We start from the raw sequence: 21,974 nt of genomic DNA on the forward strand, positions 1-21,974 counted from the left end.
GGGGAGACTAGGCAAGAGCAGTTACCTTCAATCTTTGACAGACTTTGCCATATTTTTATAGTCATTGTTTTGGGTTTTTGTTTTGTTTTTAGTATCAGGGCAGTTTGCTTTCTAGAAAATAATACATCTAATATAATCTACAACTTAAGTAGACTAGTAATATTTCTCCTTTATCCCTCCCTCCCATTTCTCCCCATTTTCCCTAGTGTTAGAATTTCAAGAGCTTTGTTATTTTATCAGACTTCGTTGAATACCAGCTTTGGTCGCATATGATTAATATTCTACAGTTTTTTAAATTAAAATTATACTTTTCTTCCCTAAATACTACTACAGGAAGGGACCTTGGTGATTTAGTCTGTCATTATTGACTAAGTATCTAGGCTAACAGTATATATAGGGGAAAAAAGTAATATGAACGCTGAATATTGATTAAACAAAAATTATAAAATAAGTGACTGGGCAGCAGAGTATAGCAGTGGAGAAGTATGGTGTATATATAGGGTAGGTACTGAGTTCTAAAGCTAAATCTTTATTTTCTCGTAAATGGCACTAAACCATTTATGAGAAATTTACCCCTGTGGTTCATTCACCACCAGGCCCCACCTCCAACAATAGGTAGGAATGTGGCGAAACAGCTCAGTCTTGACCATGGTTACCTCTATAGAGTAGGAATCAAAGGTGCAGAGGCATGAGGCAGGGGAAGTTTCCTTGATGAGCTTCATAGCCCTTGCTAGTTTTTTAAATTATTTACATGTTTTTTTTCTTAAGCATTTTTTAAAGTTTCATTACAGGATAATGCCACATCAAAATATTTTCTAAACAAAAAAATTCATTAAGATACTTGAAAATCCATCTTTAAACATAGTCTTCAGTTTTTGAGGATAGGAAGAATGTTGACCATTCTGAAAAACTTAATAATTACTATGTAATGTTTTATCTATAATATAACTAATGACATATTTAAATTATATGAAAGGATTATCTCGTTCACACTTAGTTTTTAATTAACGCCAGTACTAAAGATGCCTCTCACATTTTTATCTGCAGGTCAGATCTGTCCTTTGAGCTCTATACCCAAATATTGCAACTCCCTGCGTGATATCTCTATTTGGATGTTTTAAAGGTATCCTAGATTCCACAGTTTCAGAAACAAACCAGTAATCCTTCTCTTTGTTTGTATTCTTGGATTTTTCCCATTGTTTCCTAATTGGATATCTGACCACAATCCAGTTGAGCAAATCAGAAATCAACCTTGACACCTCCTTCTCTTTTACCCCAATTTCTAATCTGTTATCGGATTTCTATACATTTTTGCTTCCTAAATACCCTTTAAGGTTTTACACTTCTCTCTACCTAGTCTCCATTGCTATCCACAGTACAAGCTATTACCGTTTTCCTGGCTGGTCTACAGCAGTAGCTTTCTAACTAGTCTTCTCATATATTCTTTTGCCCTTTTTCCATACAATAGCCATTTTTTTATATACACATGATTTCTTGATCATGTCACCTTTCCTACCTCTGAGCTTTAAATCCTTCAGTGGCTTCCCAAATTCTAATGTCCTATGAGGCACTTCATGATTTGGGCCCTACCTATTTTTCTTGATCTTTGCTTTCTACAATTTCTTCTAATGTACCATGTTCCTATGCTCTACTTTGGAATGATGTGAAAGATGAAAACAGTGTCTTTGGTAGCCACAAGAGAGATGACAGATGGCAGACCCAGGAGCAGAAGAAGGTAGACAGAAGATAAAATAATGGGCAAGTTAAAATAGTTACCTAAATTGTAAACTTGTATTTATATGCCTTTAACCTAGCAATTTCTGTGATCTGCAGGACAAGGACATTGACTCTAATACTTGCACTGTCTTCGGCATGGTATCTCTGCGTACTATACACTCATTAAATGTACAGTTGATAGATAAATAGATGATAGTCCCTGTTTTAAACACTTACCTAGTTTTCTTGTAAATATTCAGATTTTCATCAGACCTATATATTCAGTTGCGTTCTTTGTTTTTGTTTGTTGGTTTTTTTAATCTGGAGATGTGGTCTCGTGTTAAACAGTTAGCTTTTGTATACTCTTATAGTCCTAGAAACATCCACCATGATAAACCTTGCTGAATATAAAGCATAACTTGTAGTCTGAGTAAGCCATTAACCAGTGCTTAGTACTCTTCACTGTAATAGTTACTGAGAAATCAAAAATTGTTTCCATAATCTTTAAGAAAGGAAATAATATAACACATTTTATAAACCATTCTAATATGTTTACTTATGTTTCGTAGTCCTGTATATACTCTGCTACTATTTAGAATCCTTAAGGAATTAATCCTCCTAGATCATTTTAGCTGGTGGAAGTTTAGATGCTGAACCTTATAACTATTGCTCCAAACATTTTATAAAGTGTGATTTCTTTATTCTGTTTCTCAGGAGAGGAGATATTTTGCATTTTAACATAGAAAATATGTCTGTTTATTATGAGAAATAATTTTACAGAGTAAGCTTACAAGATATTTCTTGGTTTTTATTTTGAAATTAAGTAAATGCCAGTTGTTTCAGTAATGTGTTTGGGTTGTCTGTGTAAATGACCTATTGCTTCACAAAGGCTACATTTTCAAATGGTTATCTTACCTTCATTCGTAAAGTTTACTTTTGCTGGCTATAGTATGTGGGTTGACAGCTTGGTTTTTTCATCTTTCAGTACTTACATTATGTCATTTCATTACCTTCTGGCCTACATTGTTCCTGATGAAAGTCAGCATTCATTTGAATTATTGTCATTCTGTTTCTTTGGTTGTTTTCAAGATTTTCTTTTTGGTTTTTAGCAGTTTGGCTATCTTGTGCCTATTGTAGTCTTTGGCTTTTTCTGTTGGGATTTGCTGGTACTTTAAATCTGTGAATGTATACAGTTTACTAACAAAATGTTTAGCCACAATTTATTCTAATACTTTTTTCTACCTCATTCTTTCCTCCCCTTTCCTTCTGGATCTCCAATTACAGGTGTATTAAAGCTTGTGATACCTTGCCACAGGTCCCTAAGGTTCGATTTCTCTCCCTCCCCGCAGTCATTTTTCTATCCGCCCTTCATATTGGATAATTTCTATTGCTTTGTCTTCAAGTTCACTGACTCTGTCATTTCGCATCCATAGTTAAATCTACTCAGTGAATTTTTACAGATATTTTAATTTTTAGTTCTTAAATTTTTATTTATTTTCTATATATATAAAATATTTCCATTTCTTTGCTGAGAGTTCCAAGCATATTTGCACTTAAATCCTTCAGCATAGTTAAAATAGCTGCTTTAAAATACTTATGTGCTAATTCTAGCAGCTGGCTCATCTTGGGCTTGATCTCCATTGGTTGCCTTTTCTCTTGAGTATGGGTCAATTTTTCCTGTTTATGTATAACAGTTTTGGATTTTATTTAGGAGATTCTGAATGTCATTTAGAGACTCTGCATTCTGTATTCCTCTAATGAGTATTGATGTTTGGTTGCTGTTTTGAGCCAGGTAACTTGACTACACTTAAAGTATAAGCTCTGAAATCTCAGTTCAGTTATTTTAACCTTAGCCTGAATGGAATCTGTCACACATATGTATAGTTTGGAGATCAAAGATACATACAGAGTTTATACACAGAATTTAGGGCTTCCTTCTGTGGTTCTCTCCTTTCTCTGATTTACTCACTAAGCTTTCAGCTGTTGTGATCATGCCATCATCTGTCCTTTGGTTCATCAAGCAAGTAAGACTGCAGGTATTTTATATGAGTTTTAGCTACCCAAACTAATTGGGGCCTGTTTGAGTAAAAGCCATTTAAAAAAATGGAGAGTTACCCTTGCTGTTTGCTTCTTCCAATTGCTGACCCCTTCTTGTTTCCTTCTTCCATTTGTTTCTGCTGTCAGGTAGTTTTTTTAATGCATTTCTACTCTTCATAGTTGTTATTCAGGAAAGATTTGGTCTGGTAGGAGTTACTCAGTCATTACAGGAAGTAGAACCCGTAAAATAAAATTGTACAAGTGAAGAATGTTATCATTTGTGTACTTAATAGTCTTTATCAGAAAAGCAGGCAAGTGTGGTGAGAGATTTCAGTATATATTTTAATAATGTGTTGAATTTGTTTTCATGATTCATCCTCCTTTAATTAATAAAATTGTGTCTCAATCAGACTATTTGCCTTTCCCTCAAATTGTGTATAAATTATTTTTTTCCCCAAATCTAGACTATTTGAAATATGTTTTGGACGCCTTATAGAAAGAAACTATAAAGAAACCTTATAATAAAATAATCATTATATCCACAAATGTTGCATCTTCTGTCAGCCAGGAATAATGTAGAGCCTGGAGATACAGCAGTGAACTTCAGTGCCCTTGATCCTGTGGAGCTAATGTTTTGGGGATGGAGAGATAATATATCTCAGGTATTGATATATGCTATGAAGTATGAAGAAAAAGCAGTATGAGGATGCGATGGTGGGAGATGGAGAAAGAGGTACAGCATTGTTTTAGATGGAGGAGATTAGTCAGGGAAACTGTCTCTGAAGAAGTGGCATTTTATCAACATTATTAGTGACATAAGAGAAGGGAGCCATTCGGGTGGATCTAAGGGAAGACTGTTCCAATAGTAAAGGAGCAGTAAATCCAAAAGCCCTAAGGGAATTAATTATAAAAGTGGCTTCTTGGAGAAATCACCAGAGTGCCATTTTGAATTGAGGGAACAAGAAGGGTAGAAGATGAAGTTAGAGGGGTGGTAGATAGCCAGGGGCTTTCTTACATTGCATTTTAAGCTGGGGAAGTGAGGACTCTGATTTACTTTTCACAAAGATCACTCTGCTCAGTAAAGAAAGGACTGGGGACAAGGGGAGGGGTGGTGTGTTGGTGCAAAGAATGGAAGGTGGGGAGGAGACCAATTGAGGAGGCCTTTGCAGTAGTAGTCTGGATGAATTATGGTGGCTTGGGCAAGAGCAGTAACAGGTGAGAAAAATTGGTTAGATTCAGAATACTTTTTGTATATAAGCCAAGAAGTCTTGATGATAGATTAGATGTGAGATGAGAGAAAGACCAACTGGATGAATGATGGTACAATTTACTGACATGGAATAGACTGGGAAAGGGTTGATTTGGTTGGGGGATAATTAAGAGTTTGATTTCGGACAGCCTGAGCTTGAATTGAGTGAGATACAAAAGGAGATGTCATATAGCCAGTTGGATATATTAGTCTCTAGGAAGAGATTGGAGTTGGAGATGATAATTTGCCAAGCATCATTTGCTTTTATTTAAAGCAAATATTCGAATGAAATTACCTTGAAGGGGGATGTAGATATAGTTGAAAAGAAACCATAGATCTGAACTCTACCAGCCACCAACATTCAGATGTCCAGAAAAGGAAAAGGATCCAGCAAAGTAAACTGAGAAGAATCTGCCAGTAAGTAGAAGGAAAACCAGAAGTGTATATACCTCAGAAGCCGCATGAAGAAATTGTTTAAAGAATGAGGGAGTAGGGCCGGGCGCGGTGGCTCACGCCTGTAATCCCAGCACTTTGGGAGGCCGAGGCTGGTGGATCACGAGGTCAAGAAATCAAGACCATCCTGGTCAACATGGTGAAACCCTGTTTCTACTAAAAATACAAAAAAAATCAGCTGGGCATGGTGGCGCGTGCCTGTAATCCCAGCTACTCAGTAGGCTGAGGCAGGAGAATTGCCTGAACCCAGGAGGCGGAGGTTGCGGTGAGCCGAGATAGCGCCATTGCACTCCAGCCTGGGTAACAAGAGCGAAACTCCATCTCAAAAAAAAAAAAAAAAAAAAAAAGAATGAGGGAGTAGTGGTTGAATGGGTCCTAAGCTAGAGAGAGATCTAGTAAGTTGAGGACTGAAAATTCACCATTGGGTTTCATAACCTGTAAGTGTATAGTGGCTTTGATAAATGTAGATTCAGTGGAGAAAAACTATGAAAGCCCGACTGGGGTAGGTTTAAAAGAGATTAGGAGGGAAAAAGTGAAGACATTTACATATAAACAACCTTTTCCAGGAGTTATAGCCCAAAACTGGGGGGGAGGGGGAGAAATGAGCTGATAGAGAGGAGTCAAGGGAGGCTTCCCTTAAGGTGAGCAGTTCTATAGCATGTTTATCGCCACTTAAATTATTTTACAATATCATTTACTAATTTCTAGTACTTTTTCTCCTGCAACCCATTTATAGAATCACTACTTTTGAATGCTAAAATTATGTGTTTACATAGAAATACTTTTGGAAAATCTATAATGCTTGATAACTTGATTTGATTAAATAACTTGATTCGGCAGTGATTTTCTTCATGAGATGTAAGTAAGCTAAAGCCACACAGACAAAATAATTAAGTACAATTTAATCAAGTGATAATAAAAAACAAAAGACTTATTATAACTATACGTGATGTCTAAGTGAGCATTTAATTGAGCACTCAGGAGTTCTACAACTACATCTACTCAGAACTGTTTTGAATATCTACTATTATGCCAAAGACTTTTTATAAAGTGCTAAATACACAATAATAAATAAAAGAGACCCAATTCCTACATTATGGAATTTGTAGACCTGTATTTTTTTAGGCTTATATCAACGAGGTTAAAAGAGAAATACCACAAATAGAAATTAGTTTTAAAGAGATTGCCTTCTTATGGAATTTGTCCTAATGAAATGTATTTTCAAATAGCATGATTTTAAATGTCTTAATATTTTATTTAGGTTAATGTACTTATTTCCTATTTATATCTCCAAAACATTTTTCAACATTAAACATGGTTTACATTAGAAACAATAAAAATAAGGTAAATAGTTTTCAACTTTGACCACACATTAGAATCACCTGGGGATCTTATAAAACTCCTATGTCCAGGCTGCTCACTCGTCAGCCAATTAAATCAAAACCCTAGGGAAATACTAGTATTTTTTAAATACTGATTTAACAGAAGCAGAGGGAATAAAATGCTACTAAGTTTCTGAGAATGAGTTGATTGTGAATATAAGGATTAAATATATCTGAAAGATAAAGCAAAATGTTGAATGTATTGGGTTTTAAATCATTAAGTTTTAGACAAAACATTCAGAGTCATTTGTAGAACCAAATTTTATTAACATCCAATTTAGATTACTCACCTCGGGCTAATCATTAAGAAAAATATCAGTGATGTTATTCCTTCTCCCTTTTTAAAAGAATCTGGGAAGACAACCTTGACAGTAGTTTGTTATTTGAATGCCTTTTGGCTCAGCCGTTATGGAGCATATAAAAACATAGGAATTAGACAATATAAAAGTTTACCATCAGAGGTTATACTGAAAAAATAGTATAACTATATGGAAAGCATTTCAGGTCTAAATATTTTTATAGTTTGTAATGTTGAGTGCTAAAGCACATATTCTTTTGTACTGAAATTTTAAATCCACAACAATATTTCTTCTATAATCAGTTCTCATTAAAATTTTTTTTCTTTCTTTCACAGAAAATGCTTGGACAGAAGAGATGAGTACTATTTCCACTAAGGCCTAGAATTGCCTACTGTACAAATAGTCCTGATCTGGCAATATACGAATGGCCCAAGGAAGCCACCAAATTGATTTTCAGGTTTTACATGACCTGCGACAAAAATTCCCCGAAGTACCTGAAGTTGTTGTATCCAGGTGCATGTTACAGGTCAGTGTTAAATGATTTCTGAATTTATTAATACAAACCTGGTATTTCTTTAAACATTGGAAGAAGACCCTTACAGGTTATGTTCTTGTTGGCGTTAGTGTACTATGATGAAAAGAGATAGGCTTTGGCGTCTGATAGTCATGTGGAGCTTTCTGTACCCATCTGTAGTACGGATAATACTTGTAGAGTAGATGTGAGAGTTAACTGAGATATGAATGTAAAGCATTGATTATATTTGTATTTACTAGATAAGAGCTTTCTTAACTTTTCTCCCACCTGTTCTGCCAGGAGAGCTAATTTCAGATCTTAGTATGAAAGTGAGAAAAATGATTAAGGAGTTAGGAAACTTGGGTTATATTCCTAAATGGGCATCCTGAGCATATCTGATATGGAATATGGCCTCTTTGTGCTTTAGGCTTTTTTAATCTGTAAAATGAAAGAGTTTGACTAGATAATGCCTAAGATCCCAATTCCAAAGAGGGGAGGAAAAATCTGTTTTTATAATTTTTAATTTAATTTGTAAGTTTTCCATCACTAACCCTCTAATTTGTACATTGTTCTTAGTACATACAGTTTTACAAATTCACAATTCCAAATATTAAGTAATAGTTGTACCCACTTATTTTATTAAACTGGAAATTTTTGTATCAAAAGGTATTTGGCGCCACGTGCTGTGGCTCACACCTATAATCCCAGTACTTTGGGAGGCCAGGAATTCAAGAGCAGCCTGGCCAACATGACAAAACCCTGTCTCTACTAAAAATACCAAAACTAGCTGGGCGTGGTGGCCAGCTACTCCCAAGACTGAAGCACAAGAATCACTTGAACGCAGGAGGCAAAGGTTGCAGTGAGCCAGGATTGCGCCACTGTGCTCCAGCCTGAGCAATAGAGCAAAACCCTATCTCAAAAAAAAAAAAAGTATCTGGGGCTCAGTCAAGCATATTTACTCTGGACAAGTGATTTTTAAAGTATGAAATCTTTATCAAATCTATAAAATGACTACATTTTGTTCACCCTCTTATCCCCTTTGTCACCTTTCAGTTGGTCTACCTGCCTTTAACTTAACCCAGTTTTGGTCTCTCCTATCTGTCCTCTTCTGCCGTAGTGCAGAGCTGTTCACACATTTAAAACCTGCTGATTGCTCCCTATACCCTTCTGAATGAAGCTCATATAGCTTGACGAGGGCATACAAGATCTGTGATCTAGAATCCTGGCTGCTTCTACACACTGATCTTTTGTCCAGTCCTTCCCCTTCATACCCTATGCTCTAGTCATCCTGAGCTGCATGGAATTCTTCCACCAGTAGTGCCTTTTCTTATAGTATAATGGTTAAGAGCCTATCTTCTGGTGAAAAACCAGACTGAGTTCAAGTTTTGACAGTTATTAGCAGTAATTTAATCAACTTACCTGACTCATTTTCTGACTTTCATTTCCTTAACTGTACAGTGGAAATAAAAAAGGCTTCACAGAGAATTAAATTTGACAATGTAGGTAAAACAACCAATAGGATACCTGATTCATAATGAGTATTCAATAAAAGCCTATACTAAAAGGAACAATAACAGCAAAAGGCCCATAATAAATATTTGGTAAATGAAACAGTAGTTTACATTTGTTACTATAGAATGTGAAAGAAGAAATGAGAGAATTAAAAAAATGTAATAAGGATGGAGTCAGAAGTTAAAAGAAAGTGTGGGAAAGGAGCAGAGATAGTGGGGGGAAAAGTCTCCCCCTAGAATCCAAGTACTTCTCCCTGACTTTTCAAATAAAAGAAAATATAGTGCTAAAATAAAGCTATGCTGTTTAGTGGGTTATTAAAAAACTAACGGGAAGATGATGTAAGTTCTTTGATAAAATTCTGTAGATTTCCTATTAAAAGAACTGTCCAGAACACTTCCCTACATATGACACAGGTATAGAGATTTTGAAATACCTTAACTGGGAGAAAAACAGAGCCTTTCATAGAATTACTTCAAAATATTTACAAAATAATAATAATAAAGAGCTCTAATGTACTCTTACAGTATAATCTCCAGTATGTGTTAAGAAAAACAAGAGGCAGAGCAGAGTATATAGACAGAGCAAGGCAAATAAATATCTACATATCCATGTATTTGTCCCTATTTGCACAAAGAAATATTGGAAGAATTAAAAACAAAATTAATAAAAGATGGTTATCCATAGTAGGCAAGAGGGAACAGACCAGATGGGACAGAATTAGGACTCAGACTTAAGTATCTTTTTATTGTTTTGATCTGTGTCTGTAAATTACCTATTTAAAAATAAAATAATTAAGCATGTGTTCAGCTTTGCCCAAAAATTAAAAATTGATGGTTTTGCATTTCTTTTGGGCATCTAGTAATATCACCTTCACTATGTTCATCTGGCTTTACAAAAGCAAACTCTACTTAGCATGCTTCCCAGCACCTGATGTTAACTAAAATGAAATGTTTTGCTTGCATGAAACAGACCACACTTTTCAAAACTTAGTAGATAATAAATTAGGGTATCCAGGTAATATACTTTTTAGCTGATATAACAAGAAATCTGACAAGAGAGGAACAAGAGGGGCTTCTTCCTCTGTGGTTACAACTAGGGTGCAAGTTTTCCCAAATTTAGAGAAATAGTTTTAAACTGAAAAGACAAATTAAGCTACCACTGAATGACAGCATCTCTTTTGGGGCTGCTCTTCATTTCCCAACTGAGTGGGTTTCTGTTCTTTCTCTTGACAGATCCTTCCTATAGTATACTGGTTCAGAAATTTTCCTTTTTTTTTTTTTTTTTTTTGATATGAAGTCTTGCTCTGTCACCAGGCTGGAGTGCAGTGGCATGATCTCGGCTCACTGCAACCTCCGCCTCCCGGGTTCAAGCGATTCCCCTGCCTCAGCCTCCTGAGTAGCTGGGACTACATGCACCCACCACCATGCCTGGCTAATTTTTGTATTTTTTGTAGAGACAGGATTTACCGTGTTGGCCAGGCTTACCTCGAACTCCTGACCTCAGGTGATCCGCCTGCCTCAGCCTCCCAAAGTGCTAGGATTACAGGTGTGAGCCACTGCACGCGACCGGTTCAGAACTTTTTAAAATTAGTGAAGGATCATGACATGCTACCAACGCTGTGTACATGTTCTTTTTAAACATGTTGCTTCTCAGAAAGAGAACAGAAGTTTCTATCCTCTCTTGTTCTCTTCTTATCTGTTGCACAGTTCCCTCTTTTTGGAACTATTCATATCTTTTCCTTCTGTGTGGATTCTCTAAGATAGCTTATAACCAGCAGGTGTAATTTGTATCTTCAAAGTTTATTTTTATATTTGGTGGTTAAATCTTAAAACTTAGAAGAATATGAAAATGTTGCATAGTTTTCACTTTGATTTTTAACTGAATTTTTTACTGTTTTTAAATTCTCCTCATTTGACAATTGAATCTGTAAGTTTAAAATTGATAACTGTTTTTCAAAGTACTGCGTTAAGTATTGTTCATTCAGTATATGTAACACTTAATATTTTAGTGCCATATACTTAGTGGAATCTTCCCAGATGACCTTCACCCATCATCCTTATCCATATTTCTATTATAACACCTACCATGCTGCATTTCGTTTGTGTTCACATTAATCTCCTCCACTAGACCATGAGATTCTTGGGATCAGCGATCATATTCCTTTCCACTTGCCTATTGGATGCAGCTCCCCTGAGAGGACGTTTCTCTAGGTTTTTGGTCTCCTGTCCTCTCAAGAATGAGAGAGGGGACCGTGGCGCAGTGTGCAGTAAATGCTGGACTCAAAAATGTTTGTAGAAAGTGATTTATTTAGAGAGAGAGAGAGAAAAAAAACCAGAGGAGGATAGAAAGTGATTTATTTAGAGAGAGAGAGAGAAAAAAACCAGAGGAGGAGAGAGAAACAGCTAACTCTCACACTGAAAGAGAGAATGTGGAAAGATGAAATCCAGGTAAGGAAAGCAGCTTCCACACTGAGTGGAAGGGAATAGAGGGAGGTGGAGTTTAGGAGGGGAAGACAGGCTTCCACGAGAGAGTGTGGAAGGGGACTCCAGAGGGAAATCCAGGAGAGAGAAAGATGGCTTCCACGAAGGGAGTGTTGGTGGAAGGGGACCCAAACATGGAGTCCAAAGGGCTGTGGGAGAAGGGGACTTTTAACCTAGGAGGAACCCCCACCTTCTCTAAGACCCCAGGCCAATGATAGGAGTTCCTTAGAACTTCCGCTGGAGTGATTTGACTCTTTCTAAACATAAACAGTTAAATCTCCCAGATGAAGAGAGATGGGAAGGGGGCATGGCGCTAGGAAGTTCTTGCTCTTAAAACTACGCCCCCTTGTGGACCCTGAAAGAGAACACATTCCCTCAATATGGGGTATATACTTTGATACCATCTGTAATTTCTGTGTCTGTGCAGAAGTTTGGAGAAAAATGAAAGAGGAACTGGAAATAATGATGCAGTCATTTTATAGCTTTGAAGAGAATGAAGATTTGTGGCTGTATGCCAAAAAGCAGTGATTTTTCCACCTTTTAAAAACTCATATCCCATCCCTTTTGATATACTTCAAGAGAGTCCTCTACCCTTTCTCACTAAAAGTAACCAGGGCTCTTTTGAGAAATGGCTGATTCCAAGTCTGGAGTAGATGCACATGATGAGCTGGAACATCTTGTCATATCAGAAAGCAGAGAAGCTTTGAAAAACTACTGGATTCATGTTATATACCCAGGAGCCAACTTGAAGCTGTTCCCAGTAACATAAAGAGGGATCATAATGACCAAAACTGACTGAAACATATCAAAATATTAAAAATACATGAGTTTATAATGGTACTAAAAATAAATCATAGTCATCTTTGGAGATTGCTGGGGACCAAATTTATTATTCTGAAAACTGGAGAAAAGAATTTTTTTATCCTGCCTCTTCTGTGCAGAATGTAACCAAATAGTTGAAGAGGGCAAGTGTTTAAGGAGGAACTGCTGCTAGGAATTGAAGATGAAATCCTTTTTATTTATTTATTTATTTAGGAGACTGGGTCTCACTGTCACCCAGGCTGGAATGCAGCAATGGGATGATCGTGGCTCACGACAGCCTCAGCTTCAAGTAGCTGCGGCTGCAGGTCTGTTGCCCTGCCTAGCTAATTAAAAACACAATTTTTTTAGAGACAGGATCTCACTATGTTGCCCAGGATGGTGTCAAACTCCAGGCCCAGTGATTGTCCCACCTTGGCCTCCCAAAGTGCTGAGATTACAGGTGTGAGCCACTGTGCCTGGCCAAAATCTTATAATTGGGACATTCCAATATTACTGTTTAGCACCCCTAATAAAATAGTGTTTCTAAGCAGTGATCATCAATAGCTGCTAAAAATCATTAGTTGGACCAAGCTGACAACATCTGAATCTATCAGTCAGTTTTAAAATAACAAAAAGGCAGACATTGATGTGTCTCCTTGAGTGATATGACAGTGGACGTCTATGAATGGTCTTACCAAAACTTCAAACATCAACTTGCTTACAGTGAAATGCAGGGGAAATTGATTGACCACAGGGTGCAGTCAAGAATAGGGATTCTATACAAATATCAAGTTTTCTCAACAAACAAATGGCTAGAAAAAATTTTAAAAGAGGGAAGGGGTGGATTATTAGAAGAAACCTAAAAGGCTTATCAGCCAAATGAAATATGTGGGCCTTATTTAGATCCTGATTGAAGCTAACTGTACAAAGACATTTTTGAGACAGGAAATTTAACACTATTTGAGTATTGGGTGATACTAAGAACTATTAATTATTTTAAGGTATGATCATGGCATTGTGGTTAGGTTTTTAAGTCCCTGTCTCTTACAGTACATATTGAAGTATTTACAGATGAAAAGATGAGTCTGAGACTTGATCTAGTTTGGTAGGGGGAGTACCTCAGGCATATACATCGAATGAAAAAAGACGCACCATATGTTGATATTGTTAAAGATGGGTGATAAGTGTGTGGGAGTTTATCGTATTTCCTCTCTATTTTTATATATGTTTAAAATTTTCTAAAATAAAAATTGTAATTAAAAAATACATTTCCTCTTGTCCTATTTTAATCTTCCCCTGCAAGTTCTTTTATGTTTCGCTGATAAGTAGTATCTGTAGAGCATAAATAACGTGAGTGCACATAAATTATCGTATAGCAGAACTAGAATATTGCTTTTTAATATGAACATATTGAATAATTACAGAGATTATAAAGGATTAAAGGGATTTTTGAGAGCTCAAGAGAATTAAAGAGGAAGACTAAATATGAGTATCAAGCTTTTACAAAGGAAGTGTGGAATTGGATTTAATAGGGAATATAAATTTTATTCTGAGAATTATGACAGAGAGGAGGTGAGAGGAAGATAAAGTCTCCAGGCTTTGGCTTAGAAGGAAGAAGAATTTACTTGGAATGGCAATAAATTTAACTTAAAGCAAAAGCACCAATCAGGTTTGGCAAAAGATAAGGTCTAAATATAATAAGGAATCATTAGTCAATAAAGATTGCGATTAGCTTTTCAACTTTATTTGAAAAATTAGTATAATATCAGTTCAGAGTTATGAGTAGGATAAATGGATTTTTTAATAGCATGTGAGATTTAAATTGTTGGTTTTGGAAGGAGGAAGTCAAACCTTGCTCACTATCCTTTTCTTTTTTATTACCTGTTCAAACAATGTGAACTGTCACTTCCTTAACAAGGCATCAAGATGTCTTTTTGTCCGCTTCTTTCCTAATATGATTTTATCTCATATCAAACTGCCTCTGAACATTTTAACTTGATTATTCCTCTTAAGTCGAAAACTCCCCTTTCTGTCAGGTTCTTAATCTTCCAGGCTTATTTGAATTCTTTATCTGTTGTGACCAAATTATGTTGACAATTTATATTTTTTAAAAATTTATTTCCATCATCAAACTCTCGTTACTTCATGTCTCCTAACTGGCCGTTTTGTCAAAAGATTTTTCATCTTTTTATTCATCATAGGTATCAGTAGGCTTCTCTTCCCTGAATACCGTTTGTGTTTACTCCTCTGTTCATCTACTTTCAGTAGCTCTCCTCATTGCTTATAATACAGTCCAAACTCTAGTGTGACTTATTTGTCAAAACTCTGTCATTATTCACTTCCAATCTGCTTTTGTAACAATTTGTTCAACATTTTCAGTACAAATCTTTAGCTCCAGCCAGATCTGTTCCAGCCACCTTGTGTGGAACATGCTTTTACCTAACTCTCACATTTATGTTCTTGTTTACTTGTGCCATTCTCTTCACCAAGAATTGTTGTTGTTGCTTTTGTTGTTCAAGTTCTATATATTTTATGAAAACCATCAGGCCACACCTTCCTCATTAACCCAGTCCCTTCTTTAGTAGCCTACAATATGAATTCTCTGTTGAACTTCAGTACCACTTAATATTTGGAATGTACTCATGTTACCTTTTCAGAAATCTGTGGTTTGTCTCCCTGAGTTACAGACTCTTCTAGGGGAAAAGTTTGGTTTTATATGTCTTTGATTTTTCCACAGGCTCACAGTGCTATGCATATAGTAGGTGTTTGGCAAACATTTTCATGGATAATTTATGACTACTGGTTAGTCAATGTCTTTTGAGAATTCTTTAAAAACAATCTGAGTTTTGGGGTTTTTAAAATTTCTCTGGAGTAGATTTTTATGATGTTATCTAAAGGCAGAGAAAGGAACTAGTTCTTCTGGAGGCTACCTTAAGCCTCCAGAGACAGAGTGAGAGTGAGTTTGCACAGGTTAAGAGGAAGCATGTGAGGAATTGAGATGACTTTTGTATGAGTTTCAGAACTTTAAATGTTACAAATGTAACTTTAAACATTTATTAGTTTAAACAAATTTGTATAGCATTTGAATGTGCAAGCATTATTAGACTATTTTTTCCATTTAGCTTTTTAAAATGTTTATATAGTATTATATACTTAAGTTGAATGATTATATTTTGTTCAACATTAAAATCGCCTTTTTAGTTAGGTTATAATTTTACTCTATCTGTCTGAAACCATTTTACTCTTTTTATCCCTTGTAGCTTAGGAACCATGATTTGATTCATTTTGTTAGAGCTTTTCTATTACATTAGTAGTGAGAATTTTTAATTCAATTATTTACATAAAAATACTTCTCAAATTTAAATATCCAAAAATATGTTATAATTGTATTAGCCAGTTACTTATTAATCATACATTTGTAGAGATGCAAATGTAAGCATTCGCTTCTGATTGTTAATGCCTGATTGTAAAGGTTGTTTTTATTTTGTTTTCATAGAATAATAATAACCTGGATGCCTGCTGTGCTGTTCTCTCTCAGGAGAGTACAAGATATCTTTATGGTGAAGGAGACTTGAATTTTTCGGATGATTCTGGAATTTCTGGTCTACGCAATCACATGACTTCTCTCAACTTGGACTTGCAATCACAGAACATTTACCACCATGGAAGAGAAGGAAATAGAATGAATGGAAGTAGGACTCTAACGCACAGCATTAGTGATGGACAACTTCAAGGTGGCCAGTCCAATAGTGAACTATTTCAGCAGGAGCCACAGACAGCACCAGCTCAAGTTCCTCAAGGCTTTAATGTTTTTGGAATGTCCAGTTCTTCTGGTGCCTCAAATTCAGCACCACATCTTGGATTTCACTTAGGCAGCAAAGGAACATCTAGCCTTTCTCAACAAACTCCCAGATTTAATCCCATTATGGTAACATTAGCCCCAAATATCCAGACTGGTCGTAATACTCCTACATCTTTGCACATACATGGTGTACCTCCACCTGTACTTAACAGTCCACAGGGAAATTCTATCTATATTAGGCCTTACATTACAACTCCTGGTGGTACAACTCGACAGACACAACAGCATTCTGGCTGGGTATCTCAGTTTAACCCCATGAACCCTCAGCAAGTTTATCAACCTTCGCAGCCTGGTCCCTGGACTACTTGTCCTGCATCTAATCCTCTGTCACATACCTCATCTCAACAGCCAAATCAGCAAGGCCACCAGACCTCTCATGTCTACATGCCAATCAGTTCACCTACTACTTCACAACCACCAACCATTCATTCATCTGGTAGCTCACAGTCTTCTTCCCATAGCCAATATAACATTCAGAATATTTCAACAGGACCTCGAAAAAACCAGATTGAAATCAAACTTGAACCCCCACAAAGAAACAATTCTTCAAAACTGCGTTCTTCCGGACCTCGAACTTCTAGCAGTTCCTCTTCAGTCAACAGCCAGACCTTAAATAGAAATCAGCCCACTGTTTACATAGCTGCCAGCCCCCCAAATACGGATGAGCTGATGTCCCGTAGTCAACCTAAGGTCTATATTTCAGCTAATGCCACCACAGGAGATGAACAGGTCATACGGAATCAGCCCACACTCTTCATATCCACAAACTCTGGAGCATCTGCTGCTGCCAGGAACATGTCTGGGCAAGTGAGCATGGGGCCTGCCTTTATTCACCACCACCCTCCCAAAAGTCGAGCAATAGGCAATAACTCTGCAACCTCTCCTCGAGTGGTAGTCACTCAGCCCAATACGAAATACACTTTCAAAATTACAGTTTCTCCCAATAAACCCCCTGCAGTTTCACCAGGGGTGGTGTCCCCTACCTTTGAACTTACAAATCTTCTAAACCATCCTGATCATTATGTAGAAACAGAGAATATTCAGCACCTCACAGACCCGACATTAGCACATGTGGATAGAATAAGTGAAACACGGAAACTGAGTATGGGATCTGATGATGCTGCCTACACACAAGGTAATACAAATACTGAAGGTGGGATAGTTTTCCATGCTGGGCTTGTTGGTGTACATTTTTCACAGCAGAAATGGGTATTAGCATTATTATTGCATTGTTTAAATATTGCCCCAAATAATGTTCTCTTAATATTTGAGAGTATTCATGTACATTTTAATTTTGTTTTATTATAAAACTGGAAGTTTGAATAATTGGCTTATCAGCTCTTCAGAGTAATCAGCTCTGGTTGGTTGGTTTGTTAATATTTATAACACTTTTCAGTTAATCTTATACCTGTGGTAGTGCTGACTTTCCCTTTAAATTTTCTGTAAAAATTTCTGGAAACACATTTTAATAAGCAACTAGTTAACTCTCTTGACTAGTATGGTAAACTTGCCTTCTTTGACCAGATATTTGAAGAATAAGTAATTCTTGGCTGGCCATGGTGGCTCACACCTGTAATTCCAGTACTTTGGGAGGCCGAGATGGAAGGATCATTTGAGCCCAGGAATTTGAAACCAACTGGGGCAACATAGGGAGACTCTGTCTCTACAAAAAAGTTTTGAAATTAGCCAGACATGGTGGCACGCACCTGTAGTCCCAGTTACTCAGTAGACTTAGGTAGGAGGATAGCTTCAGCCCAGGAGTTCAAAGGTTGAGCCAAGACCATACCACTGTGCTCCAGCCTGGGCAACAGAGTGAGACCCTTTTTCTGGGGTGGGGGTGGGGAATTTTTCATTTTTCTAATACAACATTTTAGTCTTATTTTTTATTAAAGTCTATTGCTGCTAAGTCTTAGAATAATTTACCTCAAAGAGAAATTTGAATCTTGTTCCTTGTATTTGTCCCTTTCATCCTCCCTTAAATGCTGGTTAAGATATTTCTTTTTATTTGGCATTACAAGGACATTACTTTTAAATCTGTTTTGATTGATTATCCTTTTCTGAAATAGACTAGTTGATATTGGCATAATATTAAATTATATCTATATTAATTCAAATAGAGAAATTTCTGCTTTGTGTTTTATCTGACTTCTTAAGTTACATGATTTTCAGTAGGACTGTTTAATTCATTTAGATGAGAAGGTGGAAGTTGTTCATTTTTTTGAATATTTATGTCAGTCTGAAGATAAACAGTCTTTTAGAGTAAGGGCATATCTTAGTCATCTATGTGTCTGCAGTGAATCGTTTGATATATCAGATGTAAGTTGGAAAACACATCACCCTCAGGCAGCATGCAGCCCCTACTATCACTAGTATCCTCATCCTTTTTTACATTTCTGATACAGTGATTTTACTGCTGAGTCTCTTAGGGGGTCCTGATTGTTTTAGCTTATTTTATGTTTTAAATATATTGTTAATCCAGGCTCTGTTGTGGTGCTTTCAAATTCCATTATTATTCATGGAGCTTTACAAAAATTAGCTGGGTACAGTGATACCCCCTCTGTAGTCCCTACGTCTCAGGAAGCTGAGGTGAGAGGACTGCTTGAGCCCAGAGGTTTGAGGTTGCAGGCCATCACTGCACTCCAGCCTGGGCAACATACTAAGACCCCCCCCTCTCAAAAATAAAGTACCAGGGCTCAGCCCAAACTTAACTAAAGTGAAGCCTAGGTATGCATGTGCATGTTATTTGTGTGTGCGCGTGTTAGGGGTACATGAGTGATACCATAGTCTTCTGCCCATAGCCAATGGGCAGAATTGCTCTGGAAATTGTGTTAAAACTTTCATTTTCCTGGCCAGGCACAGTGGCTCACGCCTGTCTTGCCAGCACTTTGGGAGGCCAAGGCAGGTGGATCATGAGGTCAAGAGATAGAGACTAGCCTGGGCAACATGATGAAACCCCATCTCTACTAAAAATACAAAAATTAGCCAGGCATGGTGGCACATGGCTGCAGTCCCAGCTACTCCAGAGGCTGAGGCAGGAGAATTGCTTGAACCTGGGAGGCGGAGGTTGCAGTGAGCCAAGATCATGTTGTTGCACTCCAGCCTGGTGACAGAGTGAGACTCCTCTCAAAAAAAAAAAAAAAAAAAAAAAAAAAAACTTTCATTTTCCATATATCTGTGATTAACTACGAACATTTTTGTGTAGTTTCAGCAGTTTATAAATGTAATATACTATTGTTTTTTTCACCGATAACTTATTTCTCCTCTTCTCCCAAAGTCGTCTTCCTCTCCTTCCATCAAAACATCAGTTTTCCTATGTTTGGATAGTTGCTGATTTTTAAGTAGCAATTTTTTTATGAAGATAATTTGGTAAGGAAATTTTTCAAGTAAAGTAGGCATTCACATTTAATAATATTAAAAAGATATTCATATTTAACTAGAATGTGAAAGTATAATGTTTCTTAAACTTCCTATCTCCAATTCCCCTCCTCCTATTCCTATTTTTTTTTTTTTTTTTTTTTTTTTTTTTTTGAGACAGGGTCTCGCTCTGACTTCCAAACTGGAATTCAGTGATGTGTTCGCAGCTCCCTGCAGCCTCAGCCTCGGGGGCTCAAGTGATCCTCTTACCTTAGCCTCCCTAGTGGCTGGACTACAGGTGCACACCACCACATCCAACTAACTTTTTGTATTTTTTTGCAGAGACAGTGTTTCCCTATGTTGCCCAGGCTGGTCTTGAACTCCTGGGCTCAAGTGATGTGCCTGCCTTAGTCTTCCAAAGTGCCAGGATTAGAGGTGTGACCTCCATACCTGGTCTGTGATTTCTTACCACACACATCATTACTACTCTGGTCTGAGCCATCGTCACCTTTCAAATGGATTATTGCCGTGACCTACCTGGTCTCACCCTTGCCTGCTGTGGTTTTCTTTCAACTCAGCATCCAGGGAGATATTATTAAAAACATGCATCAGATCATATCACTTTTCTGCACATAATCACTTTCTATTTCATTCAGAGTAAAAGCTATGAAGCCTTACAGGATCAGTGGCTTCTCTCCCCATCTCTTTTCCTTTTGCTCATCACCTGCTCACTGTGTTCCAACCCTCCTGGCCTTGTTACTCTCTTTCTTAAACATAGAAGGCAAACCTTAGGGCTCTTTTACTTGCACTAGTATTATTTTTTAGATTAAAACATTGAAGAACAGATATGTTAAGTAACTTGTCAAAGAACAAGTGGCATAGTCAAAATTCTAACTAGGAGGTTAGCAAAGCCCACAACCTTAACCACTATAATATAATGTCTTTCTTTACCGATTTGCAAAATACACCCTCTGGAAAGATACTTCAAGTATATCTTGTAGCTTCATGCATAGCCAATGTACAACAAACACTGTGGGGGCCACATGTGCCTCAATTTGAAAGCTAAAGATCCATTAATTAAAAGAAAACAAAACAGGCAACCATAGGGAAAGATATGGCAGTAAATAGTTAACAACAAATAGAAATAACTTGAAACGGTAAAGTAACACCTGGATAGAACTAGAGAGCACCTTCAGAAGGTACTTGAAAGGAAAGATTAGGAAAACTTTCTGTTGAGAGAAGTTTCTGGTTTGAGAGCCTAAAGCCTACCGAGAAAGCAGGTTTCTCCAGAGTCTGCCGCTCAAATTGCTTCTCTTAACTAACAGCCTTCAGACAGCTCTAAACCTTGATAATCACCTTCTTTAAACGTACATACAGAATTTTATAACATTTATATGACTACATAGTCTTGTGTTATCTGTGTGTGTGCACACTGTTTTGGGTTGGTGCTGTTCTCCAATTTTTCTTCCCCTTGTTTCTGTTTACTATGGAACTGGTATTGATCCAGATCGACCTATCACCCAGTGACAAAAATCTTTTTTTTTTTTTTTATAAGGAGCCTCACTGTTGCCCAGGCTGGAGTACAGTGGCACAATCTTGGCTCACTGCAACTTCTGCCTCCCAGGTTCAATTCTCCTGCCTCAGTCTCCTGAGTAGCTGAGATTACAGGCGCACACTACCACGCCCAGCTAGTTTTTGTATTTTTAGTAGAGACAGGGTTTTGCCATGTTGGCCAGGCTGGTCTCAAACTCCTGACCTCAGGTGATCCACCTGCCTCAGCCTCCCAAAGTGCTGGGATTACAGGCGTGAGCCACTCGCCCGGTTTAGTGACACAGTCTTGATCTAGTGTTTCATTCACTTAATTCAAGACAAAAGAGGCCTTCGCTGGAAAATACGTCTTTTCTGCTTTTACCCTACATAGTTCACAAACACTCTCAGCAGTTATTAAATTGGGTGGGCTGAATAATCCTGATCTTTAAGCAAGGATCTTTTCTAAACTCTGAGTGGTATGGGTAAGAAAGAGAAAAGAAGTATCTCTGTCTCCTGCAGTGAAACTGATCTTTCTAATTCTCCTGGAAATACTGTTTTAGAATAGAAAAATAAGTTGAGCCAGGTAGTAGAATCATAGGAAAATATTTTTTCCAAATTGAGGAGGGAACATACATACATAAATTTAGTAACCAAAATGCATTCTTTTTCTTTTAATCCACCATTTGAAATATAAAAATACTATGATAAAAATTGTTAAAAATGAAAATTTCTGTTGGTGAAAGAAATAGTTTGATACACCCTCTGCTATAGAGGGAGCCTAAGGA

The 21,974-nt window shown here is 37.0% G+C and overlaps 1 protein-coding gene across 9 annotated transcripts in view; it reads left to right on the forward strand.

Annotated features, from left to right (window-relative positions):
• TAB2 (TGF-beta activated kinase 1 (MAP3K7) binding protein 2) overlaps nt 1-21,974 on the forward strand; it is a 96,759-nt gene that overhangs the window by 43,500 nt on the left and 31,285 nt on the right. For 5 of the 9 annotated variants that reach the window (XM_035296931.3, XM_035296933.3, XM_008995222.6 and 2 more), the window contains 2 exons: nt 7,472-7,662; nt 15,940-17,440. In XM_035296931.3, coding sequence (XP_035152822.1) covers nt 7,561-7,662; nt 15,940-17,440 — 1,603 coding nt within the window. In that variant the 5' untranslated portion in view covers nt 7,472-7,560. Of the gene's footprint in view, nt 1-4,317; nt 4,416-5,276; nt 5,420-7,471; nt 7,663-15,939; nt 17,441-21,974 lie in introns of all 9 variants that reach the window. The other 4 variants (XM_078370282.1, XM_078370283.1, XM_078370281.1 and 1 more) reach the window with 3 other exon arrangements.

This window comes from Callithrix jacchus, chromosome 4 (genome assembly GCF_049354715.1).
Source record: "Callithrix jacchus isolate 240 chromosome 4, calJac240_pri, whole genome shotgun sequence".
NCBI lineage: Eukaryota > Metazoa > Chordata > Mammalia > Primates > Cebidae > Callithrix > Callithrix jacchus.